This window comes from Mesoplodon densirostris, chromosome 5, assembly GCF_025265405.1.
Source record: "Mesoplodon densirostris isolate mMesDen1 chromosome 5, mMesDen1 primary haplotype, whole genome shotgun sequence".
In the NCBI taxonomy this organism is placed as follows: Eukaryota; Metazoa; Chordata; class Mammalia; order Artiodactyla; family Ziphiidae; genus Mesoplodon; species Mesoplodon densirostris.
Window position 1 is genome coordinate 66,580,856 of NC_082665.1, and position 18,809 is coordinate 66,599,664.

Genomic DNA, 18,809 nt, shown 5'->3' on the forward strand with positions numbered 1-18,809 from the left:
GGAGAAAAACCTGCAACCAAGATTACTCTACCCAGCAAGGATCTCATTCAGATTTGATGGAGAAATTAAAACCTTTACAGACAAGCAAAACCTAAGAGAGTTCAGCACCACCAAACTAGGTTTGCAATAAATGCTAAAGGAACTTCTCTAGGCAAGAAACACAACAGAAGGAAAATGCCTACAATAACAAACCCAAAACAATTAAGAAAATGGGAATAGGAACATACATATCGATAATTACCTTAAATGTAAATGGACTAAATGCTCCCACCAAAAGACACAGATTGGATGAATGGATACAAAAACAAGACCCATATATATGCTGTCTACAAGAGACCCACTTCAGACCTAGAGACACATACAGATTGAAAGTGAGGGGATGGAAAAAGATATTCCATGCAAATGGAAATCAAAAGAACGCTGGAGTAGCAATTCTTATATCAGACAAAATAGACTTTAAAATAAAGACTATTAGAAGAGAAAAAGAAGGACACTACATAATGATCAAGGGATCGATCCAAGAAGAAGATATAATAATTGTAAATATTTATGTACCCAACATAGGAGCACCTCAATACATAAGGCAAATACTAACAGCCATAAAAGTGGAAATCGACAGTAACACAATCATAGTAGGGGACTTTAACACCCCACATTCACCAATGGACAGATCATCCAAACTGAAAATAAATAAGGAAACACAAGCTTTAAATGATACATTAAACAAGATGGACTTAATTGATATTTATAGGACATTCCATCCAAAAACAACAGAATACACATTTTTCTCAAGTGCTCATGGAACATTCTCCAGGATAGATCATATCTTGGGTCACAAGTCAAGCCTTGATAAATTTAAGAAAATTGAAATTGTATCAAGTATCTTTTCAAACCACAATGCTATGAGACTATACATCAATTACAGTAAAAGATCTGTAAAAATTACAAACACATGGAGGCTAAACAATACACTACTCAATAACGAAGTGATCACTGAAGAAATCAAAAGGGAAATTAAAAAATACCTAGAAACAAATGACAATGGAGACACGACGACCCAGAACCTATGGGACGCAGCAAAAGCAGTTCTAATGGGGAAGTTTATAGCAATACAATCCCACCTTAAGAAACAGGAAACATCTCGAGTAAACAACCTGACCCTGCACCTAAAGCAATTAGAGAAAGAAGAACAAAAAACCCCCAAAACTAGCAGACGGAAAGAAATCATAAAGATCAGATCAGAAATAATTGAAAAAGAAATGAAGGAAACGATAGCAAAGATCAATAAAAGTAAAAGCTGGTTCTTTGAGAAGATAAACAAAATTGACAAACCATTAGCCAGACTCATCAAGAAAAAAAGGGAGAAGACTCAAATCAATATAATTAGAAATGAAAAAGGAGAAGTAACAACTGACACTGCAGAAATACAAAAGATCATGAGAGATTACTACAAGAAACTCTATGCGAATAAAATGGACAACCTGGAAGAAATGGACAAATTCTTAGAAATGCACAACCTGCCAAGACTGAATCAGGAAAAACTAGAAAATATGAATAGACCAATCACAAGCACTGAAATTGAAACTGTGATAAAAAATCTTCCAACAAACAAAAGCCCAGGACCAGATGCCTTCACAGGCGAATTCTATCAAACATTTAGAAAAGAGCTAACACCCATCCTTCTCAAACTCTTCCAAACAATTTCAGAGGAAGGAACACTCCCAAACTCATTCTATGAGGCCACCATCACCTCGATACCAAAACCAGGCAAGGATGTCACAAAAAAAGACAAGTACAGTCCAATATCACTGATGAACATAGATGCAAAAATCCTCAACAAAATACTAGCAAACAGAATCCAACAGCATATTAAAAGGATCATACACCATGATCAAGTGGGGTTTATTCCAGGAATGCAAGGATTCTTCAATATACGCAAATCAATCAATGTGATACACCATATTAACAAGTTGAAGGAGAAAAACCATATGATCATCTCAATAGATGCAGAGAAAGCTTTCGACAAAATTCAACACCCATTTATGATAAAAACCCTGCAGAAAGTAGACATAAAGGGAACTTTCCTCAACATAATAAAGGCCATATATGACAAACCCACAGCCAACATTGTCCTCAATGGTGAAAAACTGAAACCATTTCCACTAAGATCAGGAACAAGACAAGGCTGCCCACTCTCACCACTCTTATTCAACCTTGTTTTGGAAGTTTTAGCCACAGCAGTCAGAGAAGAAAAGGAAATAAAAGGAATCCAAATTGGAAAAGAAGAAGTAAAGCTGTCACTGTGTGCATATGACATGATACTATACATAGAGAATCCTAAAGATGCTACCAGAAAACTACTAGAGCTAATCAATGAATTTGGTAAAGTAGCAGGATACAAAATTAATGCACAGAAATCTCTGGCATTCCTGTACACTAATGATGAAAAATCTGAAAATGAAATCAAGAAAACACTCCCATTTACCATTGCAACAAAAAGAATAAAATATCTAGGAATAAACCTACCTAAGGAGACAAAAGACCTGTATGCAGAAAATTATAAGACACTGATGAAAGAAATTAAAGATGATACAAATAGATGGAGAGATATACCATGCTCCTGAATTGGAATAATCAATATTGGAAAATGACTCTACTACCCAAAGCAATCTACAGATTCAATGCAATCCCTATCAAACTACCAGTGGCATTTTTCACAGAACTAGAACAAAAAATTTCAAAATTTGTTTGGAAAAACAAAAGACCCCGAATAGCCAAAGCAATCTTGAGAACGAAAAACGGAGCTGGAGGAATCAGGCTCCCTGACTTCAGACTATACTACAAAGCTACAGTAATCAAGACAGTGTGGTACTGGCACAAAAACAGAAAGATAGATCAATGGAACAGGATAGAAAGCCCAGAGATAAACCCACGCACATATGGTCACCTTATCTTTGATAAAGGAGGCAGGAATGTACAGTGGAGAAAGGACAGCCTCTTCAATAAGTGGTGCTGGGATAACTGGACAGGGACATGTAAGAGTATGAGATTAGATCATTCCCTAACACCATACACAAAAATAAGCTCAAAATGGCTTAAAGACCTAAATGTAAGGCCAGAAACTATCAAACTCTTAGAGGAAAACATAGGCAGAACACTCTATGACATAAATCACAGCAAGATCCTTTTGGACCCACCTCCTAGAGAAATGGAAATAAAAACAAAGATAAACAAATGGGACCTAATGAAACTTCAAAGCTTTTGCACATCAAAGGAAACCATAAAGAAGACGAAAAGACAACCCTCAGAATGGGAGAAAATATTTGCAAATGAAGCAACTGACAAAGGATTAATCTCCAAAATTTATAAACAGCTCATGCAGCTCAATAGCAAAAAAACAAACAACCCAATCCAAAAATGGGCAGAAGACTTAAATAGGCATTTTTCCAAAGAAGATATACAGACTGCCAACAAACACATGAAAGAATGCTCAACATCATTAATCATTAGAGAAATGCAAATCAAAACTACAATGAGATATCATCTCACACCAGTCAGAATGGCCATCATCAAGAAATCTAGAAACAATAAATGCTGGAGAGGGTGTGGAGAAAAGGGAACACTCTTGCACTGCTGGTGGGAATGTGAATTGGTACAGCCACTATGGAAAACAGTATGGAGGTTCCTTAAAAAACTACAAATAGAACTACCATATGACCCAGCAATCCCACTACTAGGCATATACCCTGAGAAAACCATAATTCAAAAAGAGACATGTACCAAAATGTTCATTGCAGCTCTATTCACAATAGCCCGGAGCTGGAAACAACCTAAGTGTCCATCATCGGATGAATGGATAAAGAAGATGTGGCACATATATACAATGGAATATTACTCAGCCATAAAAAGAAACGAAACTGAGCTATTTGTAATGAGGTGGATAGACCTAGAGTCTGTCATACAGAGTGAAGTAAGTCAGAAAGAGAAAGACAAATACCATATGCTAACACATATATATGGAATTTTAAAAAATGTCATGAAGAACCTAGGGGTAAAACGGGAATAAAGACACAAACCTACTTGAGAATGGACTTGAGGATATGGGGAGGGGGAAGGGTAAGCTGTGACAAAGCGAAAGAGAGGCATGGACATATATACAGTACCAAATGTAAGGTAGATAGATAGTGGGAAGCAGCCGCAGAGCACAGGGAGATCAGCTCGGTGCTTTGTGACCGCCTGGAGGGGTGGGATGGGGAGGGTGGGAGCGAGGGAGATGCCTGAGGGAAGGGATGTGGGAACAGATGTATATGTATGACTGATTCACTTTGTTATAAAGCAGAAACTAATAAAAAAAACCATTATGTATAAAATAAGCTACAGGTATATATTGTACAACACAGGGAATATACCCAATATTTTATAATAACTATAAATGGAGTATAACATTTAAAAATTGTGAAATAGTGTATAGTACACCTGTAACATATAATATTACACATCAACTACACTTCAATTAAAAAATGTAAAAAAAAAGAAGAAAAGTAAATGGATAGAGAAAACTATAGTATGCTAACACTGAAAGAAAGCAACAATAGCTATAATAATTTCAGACTTCAAAGCAAGGAAAATTATCAGGGATAAAGAGAGGCATTACATAATGATACAGAGGTCAGTTCTCCAAGAAGACATAATAATCCTTAATGTATATGTGCCTGATGACAGAGTGTGAAACTACATGTGGCAAAAAGTAATAGAATTACAAGGAGAAGTAAATGAATCCACTATTACCTCCTGTTGGAAATGGATACATCTAGCAGACAGAAAATCAGTAAGGCCCTAGTTGAACTTAACAATACCATTAATCAGTTGTATATAATTGGTATCTATAGACTACTTATTCAACAACAGCAGAATACACTTTCTTCTCAGGTTCACATGAAACATTCACCAAGATAGCCACATTCTGGTCCATAAAACACACTTTAATACATGTAAAAGCATAGAAATAATACAATGTGTGCTCTCAGACCATAGTGGTATTAAACTGGAAATTAAGAACAGAGAGAGAACTGAAAATCCCCAAATATATGGATATTAAACAATATATTTCTAAATAACATATGGATCAAAAAAGATATCTCATGGGAAATTTTAAAATATTTTAAACTAAATGAAAATGACAACACAAATTATAAAAATTTGTGCAATGCAATGGGAGCAGTGCTTAGTGGGAAATTTATAGCATTGAATGTATGTATTAGAAAAGAAGAAAGATCTAAATCAATCATCTAAGCTTCCACCTTGAGAAACTAGAAAAAGAAGAGCAAATTCTATCCAAAGCAAGCAGAAGAAAAGCAGTAATAAGAATTAGAGCATAAATCAATGGAATTTTTTTTCAAGTGTATGGAGAGTATACGCCATGTACTTTAAAATTTTTCTTTATTTATCTATTTTGGTTGTGCCTGGTCTTAGTTGCAGCTTCTGGGCTCCTTTAGTTGCGGCATGTGTGCTCCTTAGTTGCTTCTTGCAGGGTCCTTAGTTGTGGCATGTGAACTCTTAGTTGTGGCATGCATGTGGGATCTAGTTCCCTGACCAGGGATCGGACCTACATCCCCTGCATTGGGAGGTGGATTCTCAACCACTGTGCCACCAGGGAAGTCCCATAAATCAGCAGAATTGATCAAGGAAATTGATAGAGAAAATAAGTGAATCCACAAAGTTCTTTGAAAAGATCACTAAAACTGATAAGCCTCAAGCCAGGCTAACTAAGAAAAAAAGAGAGGATACAAATTAATAATATCAGAAATGAAAAAGGATCCCCTTTTCAGAAATGGAAAAGGATCACTGCAGATCCCATGGCATTAAAAAGATAATTAAGGAATATTGTGAATAACTCTATGCCTACAAATTTGATATTCTAGATGAAAAGGATTAATTACTTGCAAGGCAATTTGCCAAAACTCACACAAGAAGAAATAGAAAATCTGAAAAGGCCTATATTATTATTAACAAATTTTTGAATCAGTAATTAATAACTTTCTAAAACATAAAGCACCAGGCCTAGATGGGTCTGCTGGTGAATTCTACCAAACATTTAAGGAAGAAGTTATACCATTCTCTGCAGTCTCTTTCAGATAATAGAAGCTAACTCATTCTTTGAGGCCAGTATTACTCTAATACCAAAATCAGGCAAAGACATTAAAAGAAAACTACAAACCAACATCTCTCATGAATGTAGGCATGAAAATCCTCAACAAAATATTAGCAAATCAAATCCAACAATGTATAAAAAGAGTTATACACCACAACCAAGTGGGATTTATCCCAGGTATGCAAGGCTGATTCTGCATTTGAAAATCAGTTAATATTATGCATCACATCAACAGGCTGAAAAAGAAAAATCACATGATCATATTACTAGAGGCCAGAAAAAGTATTTGACAATATCCAATACTCATTCATGATTAAAACTCTCAGTTAACTTGGATTAGAGAGGAATGTCCTCAACTTTATAAAGAATGTGTACCAAAAACTTACATCATACTTAATGGTGAGAAACTTAAAGCTTTTCCATTAAGATCAGGAAAAAGGCAAGGATGTCCCGTCTCGTCACTCTCTTTCAACATCATACTGGAAGTCCTAACTAATTCAATAAGACAAGAAGAAGAAATAAAAGGTATACAGTTTGGAAAGGAAGAAATAAAACTGTCTTTTAGCAGGCGACATATTCATCTATGTAGAAAATCTAAAAGAAATTACTGAAAAAAAAAACCTCTCCTGGAACTAATAAGTGATTATAGCAAGGTTGTAGGATATAAGGTTAGTATACAAAAGTCAGCTGCTTTCCTATATACCTATATAGAACAAGTGGAATTTGAAATATAAAACGCAGTGCCATTTACATTAGCATCAACAAATGAAATACTTAAGTATAAATTTAATAAAATATACACAAGATCTATTTGAGGAAAACTACAAAACTTTGATGAAAGAAATCAAAGAACGACTAAATAAATGGAGAAATATTCCATGTTCGTGGATAGGAAGACTCAATAGTGTCAATATGTCAGTTCTTCCCAATTTGATTTATAGAGTCCATGTAATCTCAATCAAAATCCCTGCAAGTTATTTTGTGGATATTGACAAAGTGATTCTAAAGCTTATATGAAGAGGCAAAAAACTCAGAATAAGCAGCACAATATTGAAGGAGAAGAACAAAGTTGGAGGACTGACACGACCTGACTTCAAGACCTACTGTAAAACTTTTATAATCATGAAAGTGTGGTATTATGGAAAGAATAGACAAATAGATGAATGAAATAGAATAGAGAGCCCAGAAATAGACCCACATAAATATAATCAACTAATCTTTGACAAAAAGAACAGACAATACAATGGAGAAAAGACAGTCTTTTTAAACAAATGATGCTGGAACAACTGGACATCTACATGCAAAAAAATGAATTTAGGCACAAGCCTTACACCCTTCACAAAATTAACTCAAAATGATCACAGACTTAAATGTAGAATACAAAAATATAAAACTCTTAAAAGATTACATAGGAAAAAAACCTAGATGATCTTGGGTATGGTGATGACTTTTTAGGTACAACACCAAAGTCATGATCCATTAAAGAAATAATGGAGGATCTGGACTTCATTGAAATTTAAAACTTCTGCTCTACAGAAGACAATGTCAGTAGAATGAGAAGACAAGTCACAGACTAGGAGAAAATATTTGCAAAAGACATATCTGATAAAGGACTGTTATCCAAAATAATCAAAGAAGTCCAAAACTCAACAGTAAGAAAACAAAAAACCTGATTTTAAAAAAGGTCAAAGACCTTAACAAATACCTCACCAAAGAAGATATACAGATGGCAAATAAGGATATGAAAAGATGCTCCACATGATGTCATCAGGGAAATGCAAATTAAAACGATATACTGGGGGCTTCCATGGTGGCGCAGTGGTTGAGAGTCCGCCTGCCGATGCAGGGGACGCGGGTTCGTGCCCCGGTCTGGGAGGATCCCACATGCCGCGGAGCGGCTGGGCCCGTGAGCCATGGCTGCTGAGCCTGCACGTCCGGAGCCTGTGCTCTACGGCGGGAGAGGCCACAACAGTGAGAGGCCCGCGTACTGCAAAAAAAAAAAAAACAAAACGATATACTGCTATACACCTGTTAGAATGGACAAAATCTGGAACAATAACACCACCAAATGTGGAGCAGCAGGAACTTTCATTTTTGGTGGGAATGCAGGATGCTATAGCCACTTCAGAAGACAGTTTGGCAGTTTCTTACAAGACTAAACATACTCTTACCATATGATTTGGCAATCCTGCTCCTTGATATTTACCCAAAGAGGTTGAAAACTTATCTCTACAGGAGAACCTGCTCACAGATGTTTATAGCAGTTTTATTCATAATTGCCAAAACTTGGAAGTAACCAAGATATCCTTCAGTAGGTGAATGGATAAATAAACTATGGTACATTGTGACAATATAATATTCAACACTAAAAAGAAATGAGCTGTCAAGTCATGAAAAGACATGGAAGAATCTTAAATGCATATAGTTAAGAGAAGGAAGCCAATCTGTAAAGGTTACATACTGTATGATTCCAACTATATGACATTCTGGAAAAGGCAAAACTATGGAGATTATAAAAAGATCATTAGTTGCCAGGGGGTTGGAGGGAATGGGGAAAGGATGAATAGGAGCACAGAGGATTTTAAGGGTAGGGGAAATACTCTGTATGTTACTATAATGATGGATACACATTATTATACATGTAAACATAGACATGTAAGGATTTGTCCATACCCATATAATGTACAACACCAGGAGTGAACCTTAATGTAAACTGTGGACTTTGGGTGACTGTGAAGTGTCAATGGAGGTTCATCAATTGTAACAAAGCTACCACTCTGGTGAGTCATGTTGATAATGTGTCGGGCTATGCATATGTGGGGCAGGGGGTATATGGGAAGTTTCTGTACCTTCTTCTCCATTTTGCTATGAACCTAAGATTGCTCTAAAAAATTGCCTTTAAAAAATGCAGATATTCAATAGAGTTCACAATAACAAAACAAGATTTGCTAGCTTTGTGAAGCTCCTCTTTGTGTGCAGTTCAGTTGGGGCTGGAAGGGAAAATCTAGAAGACTGTAGGTGTGGCAGACAGTACATGTTCCTGGTAGTGGCCTATAGTAGAGGAGGAGGGGCCTGGATGGAGGGAATAGAGCAGCAGTGGCTGCTGTAAAGATACCAAAGCCAGACTAAGTAAGGCTGAGGATGGGATCCAGGACAAGGCAAGGCTCAAGCCAAGTAGCAAGCAGATATGGAGTCTTTCTGGCATTGGGTCCCGATTGAGGTTGGGCAGAGGTGGGAAAGAGATTTTTGCTCTTTCTTATTCACATTTTACTCTGCTCTAAAACCAACTGAAATGGAGAGAAAAAGAATAGATTTGAGAAAAATAACAAGTTGGTTGGGAAAGAAACTGTACTATTAAGTTGCCTAGGACTTTTGTCAAAGCAGCATTCCTCCTTTGCATCCTATCCTCAGACCCACCCAGAAGGGTCCCAAGTCAGCAGAAAGCTTAGTCAGAAGGATTCCTCAGGCTTTACCATAATCCTAGCACATTTGATCAGATGGGTCAAATGTGAAATTATTTAATTTAGAAAACAATAATTTATTATTTTGATTCAAGCTTACGGTGTTATAATATTCACATGATCTGTGATGATAAAGCTAATTTGAAGTTATTTCCTCAAGTAGAATTTTTATAGTAGCATACTTTCTGCTGAAAACTTAAGAAACTGTATGTACGTATTTATATTGTCTACATGTGTTAGAAATTAATAGCAACTGCTGAAAAATGATTTCAATGCCTGTTAGAATTCAGCATTAAAAACAATTTAAAGTACTGTTCCATCACAGGTCGAAATGCCAAATAGACACTTCTTTCTAATTGGCTTGAAATGCATTTTTCTTTGAGCTAAGCTGTACATGCTGTGCTCATGTATAAGCACCTCCCCTTGCCTTTGACTTTTTCATAATGGAAATCTCTCTCTTTTTTTCCATTATTTATTGTTTGTGTAATGTAACCAATTCTTCAAAATGATATATTTTAAATGGAAATGGTTATATGTTTTTTTCTTATTTTATAAGTAGTATATATACAGGTTAAAAAAAGTTAGAAAATTCGGAAGACTATAAACATGAAAAAAATTCTCTCTATAACCCTACTATCCAGAAATAATTGCTTTTATTATTGTGTATCCATCTAGGCATTTTTATGTGCCTAATAACACAGTCTTTAAAAACATAAAAATGTACTCCTAATGTACATACTGCTTTATAGTGTTCTTTTTTCTACTTTACTTTGGATCATAGACATTTTTGTTCGTTCATAAATATAGATTACATTGTAACTTTTAATAGCTGGATAAATTCCATTATGGATGTGCCATTTTTTAAAAAACAATTTTTCTACTGATGGTGATTAAGTTTGTAATTTTTTTTTAAAAAAGAGTCACATGAGAAGATTGGGAAGGGTTTCCATGGAGTGTTTTTTAGTCAAAAAAGCAAGACGCAAAAGCATATTTATAGTATGATATCATGTTAGTCAAATGATAAAATAACACTATATTTGTGTCAGCGTAGAAAATAAGTGTGCAAAAAAATATGGAAGATATAATTCAAGGATACAACTGAGATACATACCCTAGATATTGGGTATATAGAGAAGATACTGCTACAGGTGGGTAAGGAAGAAAAAGGGATTGAGGGATGCAAACTCAAAAGCACAAGAAAACACTGCACTAAAACATTAAACCATATGTGCTGTCATACTTATTGTTTAAGAAATTATGTGTAAGGGTGGACATATGTTTAAGTGAATTTAAAAGTTTTTTTGTATTTAAAAATAGACAGAATGAAAAAAACAAGGGTGAAAATAATGGGTCCAAGGTTGATGCCTAATGACTCCAGGTATAACCATTTTTTAAAAATAAAATTGGCCATTAAAGAAGTTTTTTACTCTTATAAATGAGACTTTATATACATGTCTGCATATATCTTTTCACACTCATTGAATTATTTCCTACAGTAAATTCCTAGGAGTACAATTGCTGGGGCAAAAGTGTATTTTAAGGGTTTGATATATATTGATAAGTTACCTGTTAGGTTGTACCTATTTGTATTTCCATCAACAGTTTATGAGAATGTCTGTTTCTTCACAACTTCATTGAGGCTGGGTACTTTCAAACTTTTAAATCATTGCTTATGTTATATAATAAAATAGCATCTTGCTGTTTTAATTTACTTTTCTTAGATTACTAGTTATGTTCATTATCTTTTCATATGATTGCTAGAAGTTTTACTTTTTGTTTTCTGGACTGTCCTTTACCCATTTCTCTGTGGCTATTTAACTGTCTTATTGATTCATAAGGGCATTTTATATAGAAAGACTGTTTAACTCTTTATCATATATGTTTCAAAACCTATTGATAGGTATAAAGTGATTGTATCAGGGTTTAAGTTTTAAAATGATTTTCTCTTTTAGGGCAGAGCCATATACTTTTCCTCCTCCTTCCACTAAGTACCTCCCCATTCCTTCAAAGTATACTGTGGGCACTCAGACTGATTATCGCGATGCCGAAGTTCAAACAGACCCGTATTCTCCAGAATACATCGTATGTCAGGATTCCATCCCTGAACTGCTGACCCTGGCTACTCTCACGTGGGGTGAGTTGGTAATTCTTTTGAATATTTGCAGATGACAGTCCTGATAACCACATGTGCTATTGAGTTCTTGGAAATGACACACATAGAGGCAACTGTGGTTTAAAGTATTGCTATTTAAAGCATCTTGCTCATAGAGCTACTTCATAGACTCATACATTTTCTGATAGATTTGTTCAAAGGTATTTATGCCCTTTTCACTGTAAGGAGGCTTATTGTCCTTTTCCCCTGAAGCTGAAGTTATATTTCGGCTTAATTTTGTGGTTACTTTGCTGACGACTCCCCTCCCTCTTCTCACTGTTTCTCCCAGTGAATTAGTTCTTTTTCACTGAGGCATTCATACTCCTTCTTTACACATAAACCTTTCTTGAGTGTATAATACTGAATGCCTATTCCAACATATGTAATAATATTATCTTTCTTTGATAAAATATCTTGCAATTTATCAAGGCTCTCTTATATACTTTATTTGATAATTTGGATGATTTCTTTTGATGTTATCTCTGAAATGCTAATGTCTTCCAGGCTCAGAAATTCACTCTCAGAGTATAGAAATTCACTCCGGTCTAGGCCCTTATTACGTGAAACTATAAAAATTAATAAGAGAAGGGACCTTTAGAAATTATTAGGCATTAGCTTATTGAACTTACTTGATTGTAGCTGGGAAGCTGAGAACCAGAGGGGCTGACTCGTCTAAGGTCATGAAGATAGTTGGTACACTGTAATGATTTTTATTAAAATGAGATTACTTTTGTTTCCCCTATGTAATTAATTGCTGTGATCAATTCTGCGTCACAGGCAAAGAAGATGTTTATATCTGAGTTCTAGTTTTGATTCTTGTTTCCTGGCCCACTTTATGAATCCAGATTAAGCATTCTTGACACCCACACTTTAAACCAGAGGCTCTAATTTCAGGCCTAGATGACAGGTTAAAAGTATGCTGAAATCTTTCCCTCTGCTCTGAGCACATAAAAGACATATTATAAAGATTAATAACCACACTTAAAAGCAAGGAAGAAAATTTCCATAGTCTAGAAGTGGAGACTTCTTCCTAAAAGAAAGAAATAGCTGGGAACCTGTGATGGTAAGCAGGGACTCTGAATGGTGGGGAGCAGATCTGAGTTACCTGCTTAAACTAAAGGAGACAAACTTTTCTCCTGCCCACAGATAGGATTGAAGCCCAGTGCCTGCCAGTCTAAGCCAAGTGCTCTTATCTGGTGCCTTGGGCTTTATCTCTTGGTGTGACAAGGGCTTAGCGTTGAGCTGCAGGAGGACCAGAACCAGGACATCTAAAACAAGAAATCTGGGCAGGGGCTCAGAAGTGCTTCACTTGGTAAAAGGCCTAATCTGGAGCCCTGCCACTGGCAGCTCTGGGGTTGAAGTATCAATAAAAACCTCCATGAGTTAGGACTACCTCCTCATTGGTGAGACCTTGGGCAGAGGTTCAAATAGAGGCCCATATACTATTGATATAGGTATAGATGTTTAAAAATTATAAATCAAGGCACTATCTGTTAGATAAAATACATTCTATATTTTTCACAAATAAATCTTTCTAAAAAGTTGAAAGGACAAATGTACATTTAAAATTCTTAGACTTTTTGGGATTACATGCTGGAATGTGGCAGCAATGGGAGAGGCTGCCTAGTGGCCTGCCCTTTTCTCTGGCTCTGTTCAACATCACAAGGGACCTGTCATGAATGTATATGATTGCCCCACCTTGCTTCACCATTTTCTGTTTACACATCCTTGCAAACAGCTGCCACTTGGCTATGCCTTGGGCTTAAGGGTGAACAAACAGCAGCATATAGTCTGCCCTCAGGAGTCTGAATCCTGGGAAGAGGCCCATGTAAATTTTGGAAGTGGGCTTGGGGCAATTTATGTATGGAATTCCAGGCTCTCTAAGAGCAGGAGTACTCCAGGTGGGCATTTTGTAGTATTATCTCTAAAGTGCTGTGGGAAAATAATTCCAAATCTAGAATTCTTATACCAGCCAAACTGTTATTCAGTGAAGGTGAAATAAGGACACTTTCACAGGATAGGACATTTCATAGGTCTATCTCATAGGCTATTGTAAAGATTAATTTAAATTCATTTATGTAATGTGCTTAGACCAGTGCTTAGTATGTAAATAAGCATTCTATACATGTTAGCTATTAATCTGAAAAGGAAGAACAAAAGGACATATTTCAACAAGAAGAAAGATAAGCCCAAAAGGAAGAAGCAGTGTTTAAGAATATGATGAGCAAAATAAGAGAAAAATATGTGATTAAAAATTTTAAGTGTTGAGGTTTTAAAAATTATACTTAAAAAAAAAAAAAGAATGAAACAAGTACTAAAACTCTAGATCAGGATTGGCAAACTATGGTCCATAGGCCAGTTTGGCCTATTGCCTTTTTTTATATGGCCTGCAAGTTAAGGATGATTTTTACATTTAAAAATGGATGAAAAAAACCTATTTTGCGACATGTGAAAATTATTTGTACTATTTTGTGACATGTGAAAATGATATGAAATTAAAATTCCAGTGACCCTAAAAGGGTTTTATTGGAATACAGCCAAACTTATTTGTTACTTAGTGTCCTTGCCTGCTTTTGCACTGCCATGCAGAATTGAGTAACTGAAAGAGACTGTGTGGCCCACAAAGCCTCATATATTTACTCACTGGCCTTTCACAGAGAAAGTTTGATGACCTCTGCTCTAGATCAGTCCTTTTCAGATTTTTGCATGAATAAGAATCATCTGGTGAGCTTGTTAAAACACTGATTCCTGGCCCCTTCCCAAAGATTCTGATTTATTAGGTCTGAGAAAGGGTGGAGAATTTGCATTTCTACCAAGCTCTCAGATGCTGCTGCTACTGCTTGATTAAGAACCACACTGAGTACTGGAGTTAAGAAGAAATAAGAATAAAGCATGCGAAAATTCTATTTTCTTTTGGAGAGACAGCAATATTAATTAGTTTTAGACTTTATTAGAAAACTATGAGTGGAAATTTCTAGGTTAAAAAATTTATGTGTAACCTCTGGAAAAAAGAGAAGAAATATATCATTTCACAATTGGTAAAGTAGAAAAAGAGGAAATAACAGTAGAAATGGGGGAAAACACAAAGAAAAAACACGATAAATAGAAAATGCATAGTAAAGTGTAGGGAAAATGTTCAAATATTTTAATAATCAAAATATATAATAAAAGTGACTTAAACTTGCCTATTAAAAAATTCTGGGATTGAATTCATTAAAACCCAGCAAAAACAGCTTGCTATTTATAAAACAGCATTATAACTTTGAAAATAAAGGAGTGGAAAATATACTGAAAGCTGACCCAAAGAAAGCTGGTGTAGCAATGTTAATATTAGACCAAAGTTAATCAGAAAACAGTAAAAGGGATAATGAAGAACATGAAATAGTTATAAAAGGAAAAACCCACCAGAAGTTATATCTGTTATGAATTTGAATTTACTCTGCATAGACTCAAAATATGAAGCAAAACTGATTGAATCACAAGGAGAAATGGACAAATTCCTATTCACAGTGGAAGATTTTTTAATGCTCCTCTTTCAGATTAAGCTATCAAAAGTTAGGATTTAGGTGATTTGAACAAGATTATTAATGTATTTCACATAAAAGAGTTTGCATGTGGTAAGCCATGGCGACACCTGCTGTAGATCTGATTATGCATTAAGAAACTGAATGTGGAAATAACTTGGCTGTAGCATTTCAAGGAAATAATTATGGTTCTGGGCTCCTTTGAACTGGCAGATTTCTCACTCCACATTTATAGTCATTTGATTTATGAGAAAGATGCCACTATATTCAGTGGGAAAAAGGTCTTTTCAATAAATGTTGATGAAACAATTAGATATCCATGTGCAAAAGTGAACTTTGATTCTGATTTCTACCTCCAGGCAGTACTGGGAAAAACAAACAAACAAAACCAACGTGTGTGTGTGTGTGTGTGTGTGTGTGTGTGTAAATTGATAACCTGACTCTAGAATTAATATGGAAATGTGAAAGGGTCAAAAGTAGCCAAGGCATATGTGAAGAAACAGAACAGTATACACTATGAGATACAAAGACTTACTTTAAAGCTGCAGTAATTACACAGTGTGGTATATTCTCAAAGGTACACAAATAGATCATTGTTACAGAATAGGGAGTCCAGAAATTAACCCACAAGTAGATATCATCTGACTTAAGACAAAGATGATACTACAGTACACTAGAAAAAAAATGATCTTTTCAATAAATGGTGCTGAGTCGATTAGATAGTCATCTTGAAAACAGTGACTCAATTCCTAGTTCACACCATAAACTGAACCAATCCCAGATGTCTAAATGTGAAAGGTGAAACAAAAATTTAGAAGGAAACATAAGAGAATATTTTCATGGGTAGGCACACATTTTATTAAATAGAACAAAAAATGCTAACCATAAAGGGAAAATTAAGAAATTAGATCACATTAAAATTGAGAACCTCTGTTCACCAAAATACATTAAGATAGTGAAAAGGCAAACCACATATTGGGAGAAGATATTTGCAGTACCTACATATGACAGAAGACTCATATCTAGAACACATAAAGAACTACTACAAATCAACAAGAAAAAGACGACCCAATAGAAAAGTTAGCAAATGATGTGAGCAGTCACTTGATAAAATGGGTTTTCAAATGACCAATCAACATATGAAACAGTGTTCAACCTGATTAGTCATCAGGGAAATGCAAATTAAAATCTCAGTTTGATACTACAGATATACCAGAATAGCTAATGTTAAAAAGATTGATATTACTAAGTGATGATAAGGATTTGAAGCAAAGAGAATTTCATATACTGCATGTATATATTGCAACCATTCTTTGGAAACTGGTAGTATCTTCTAAAGCTGACACAATACCTACAACCCAGGAACGTCATCCCTCACTATATACCCAAGAAAAATGAGTACTTAGCTCTACTGTAAGAAATACAGGGCCTCCCTGGTGGCGCAAGTGGTTGAGAGTCCGCCTGCCGATGCAGGGGATACGGGTTCGTGCCCCGGTCTGGGAGGATCCCATGTGCCGCGGAGCGGCTGGGCCCGTGAGCCATGGCCGCTGAGCCTGCGCGTCCGGAGCCTGTGCTCTGCAGTGGGGGAGGCCACAACAGTGAGAGGCCCGCATACCGCAAAAAAAAAAAAAAAAAAAGAAATACATATATGACTTTCACCAAGAGACAAGTGCAAGAATGTTCATAGCAGTACTATTCATAGTAACTCTGAACTGAAAACAACCCAGATGTCCATCAACCATAGAATGGATGAATAACCTGTAGTATGTTCACACAGTGGAATACTATATAGTAACGAGAATGAAAGTACAGCTACACATAACCACATGGGTGAATCTCACATACATATTGCTGAGCAAAAGAAGTAAGACACTAAAGAGTACCTACATTTTTTTTTTTTTGGCGGTACGCAGGCCTCTCACTGTTGTGGCCTCTCCCATTGCGGAGCACAGGCTCCGGATGCGCAGGCTCAGCGGCCATGGCTCACGGGCCCAGCTGCTCCACAGCATGTGGGATCTGCCTGGACCGGGGCACGAACCCGTGTTCCCTGCATTGGCAGGCGGACTCTCAACCACTGTGCCACGAGGGAAGCCCCAAGAGTACCTACATTTGATTTCATTTATATAAAGCTCAAAACCTACCAGAACTAAATTAATATGTTAGGAATCAGGCTGGTGGCTATCCCTGAGGCAAGTAGAGACTGGGAGGGAATATGATGGGCAATCTAGGGTTCTGGTAAATTCTATTCCTTGATCTGAGTGCTGGTTATTTGGGATGTTCCTTTGTGTACCTTTCTGTGTATATATTATACATTAGTAGAATGTTTGCATAAAAATAAGGGAAAAATAATGACAGTAAAAGGTTGACACTGAAAGCACTAAGAAAAAAATTGAGTGCTATGTGCCAAGAACTGTTCCAAGTGCTTTATGTTTTCAACTTATTTAATCTTCACAAGTTAAGTAAATAATAAATTTTAAATCAGAAACCAGTAAGAAACCTTAAAAAGGCAAAGGAAATGGTCATTACGATCATAAATTTTTTGGATAAAGATTAATAATATACTGAAACTTCTTGTGGGAAACACCAAGACCAAAGACAGAAGTTGCAAATAAAGAGTATTAGAATTGGAAGAGGGACATACTATAGACTAAACGATTTAGGGACTATAAGAGAACACTATGCATCACTTTTGCCCTACATTTAAAAACTAAGATTATATTAGTTTCAGGTGTACAGCATAGTGAATTTTTAATAGATTATACTCCATTTAAAGTTATTACAAAATAATGGCTGTATGTCCATGTGCTGTATAATATATCATCATTGCTTATCTATTTTATACATAGTAGTTTGTATCTCTTAATCCCGTACCCCTGTTTCACCCTCCCACCCCTTCCCTCTCCTCATTGGTATCCACTAGTTTGTTTTCTATATCTGTGAGGTTGTTTCTGTTTTGTTATATACGCTCCTTTGTTTTATTTTTTAGATTCTACATGTAAGTGATAACATTCACTATGTCTTTCTCTGTCTGGCTTATTTCACTGAGGATAATATGCTCTAGGTCCATCTATGTTGTTGCAAATGGCAGAAATTTATTCCTTTTTTATGGCTGAGTAAATTCCATTGTATATATACACCACATCTTCTTAATCCATTCACCTGTTGATGGATTCTTGGGTTGCTTCCATATCTTGGCTACTGTAAGTAATGCTGCTGTGAACATTGGGGTGCATGTATCTTTTCAAGTTAGTGTTTTGGGGTTGTTTTTTTGGGGGGGATATATACCCAGGAGTGGAATTGCTGCATCATATGGTAGTTCTATTTTTAGTTTTTTGAGGAACTTCCTGTTTTCCATAGTGGCTGCATCAATTTTAATTTCTACCAGCAGTGTACAAGGGTTCCCATTTCTCTACATCCTTCCCAGTGTTTGTTATTTGTAGACTTTTTGGTGATAACCATTCTGACAGGTGTGAGGTGACATCTGATTGTGGTTTACATTTCTCTGATGATTAGTGATATTG

At 35.9% G+C, this 18,809-nt stretch overlaps 1 protein-coding gene across 1 annotated transcript in view; it reads left to right on the forward strand.

Annotated features, from left to right (window-relative positions):
* Positions 1 to 18,809, forward strand: part of CFAP91 (cilia and flagella associated protein 91) — a 131,462-nt gene that overhangs the window by 33,683 nt on the left and 78,970 nt on the right. The window contains exon 6 of the mRNA XM_060099903.1: positions 11,565 to 11,746. Coding sequence (XP_059955886.1) covers positions 11,565 to 11,746 — 182 coding nt within the window. The remainder of the gene's footprint in view (positions 1 to 11,564; positions 11,747 to 18,809) is intronic.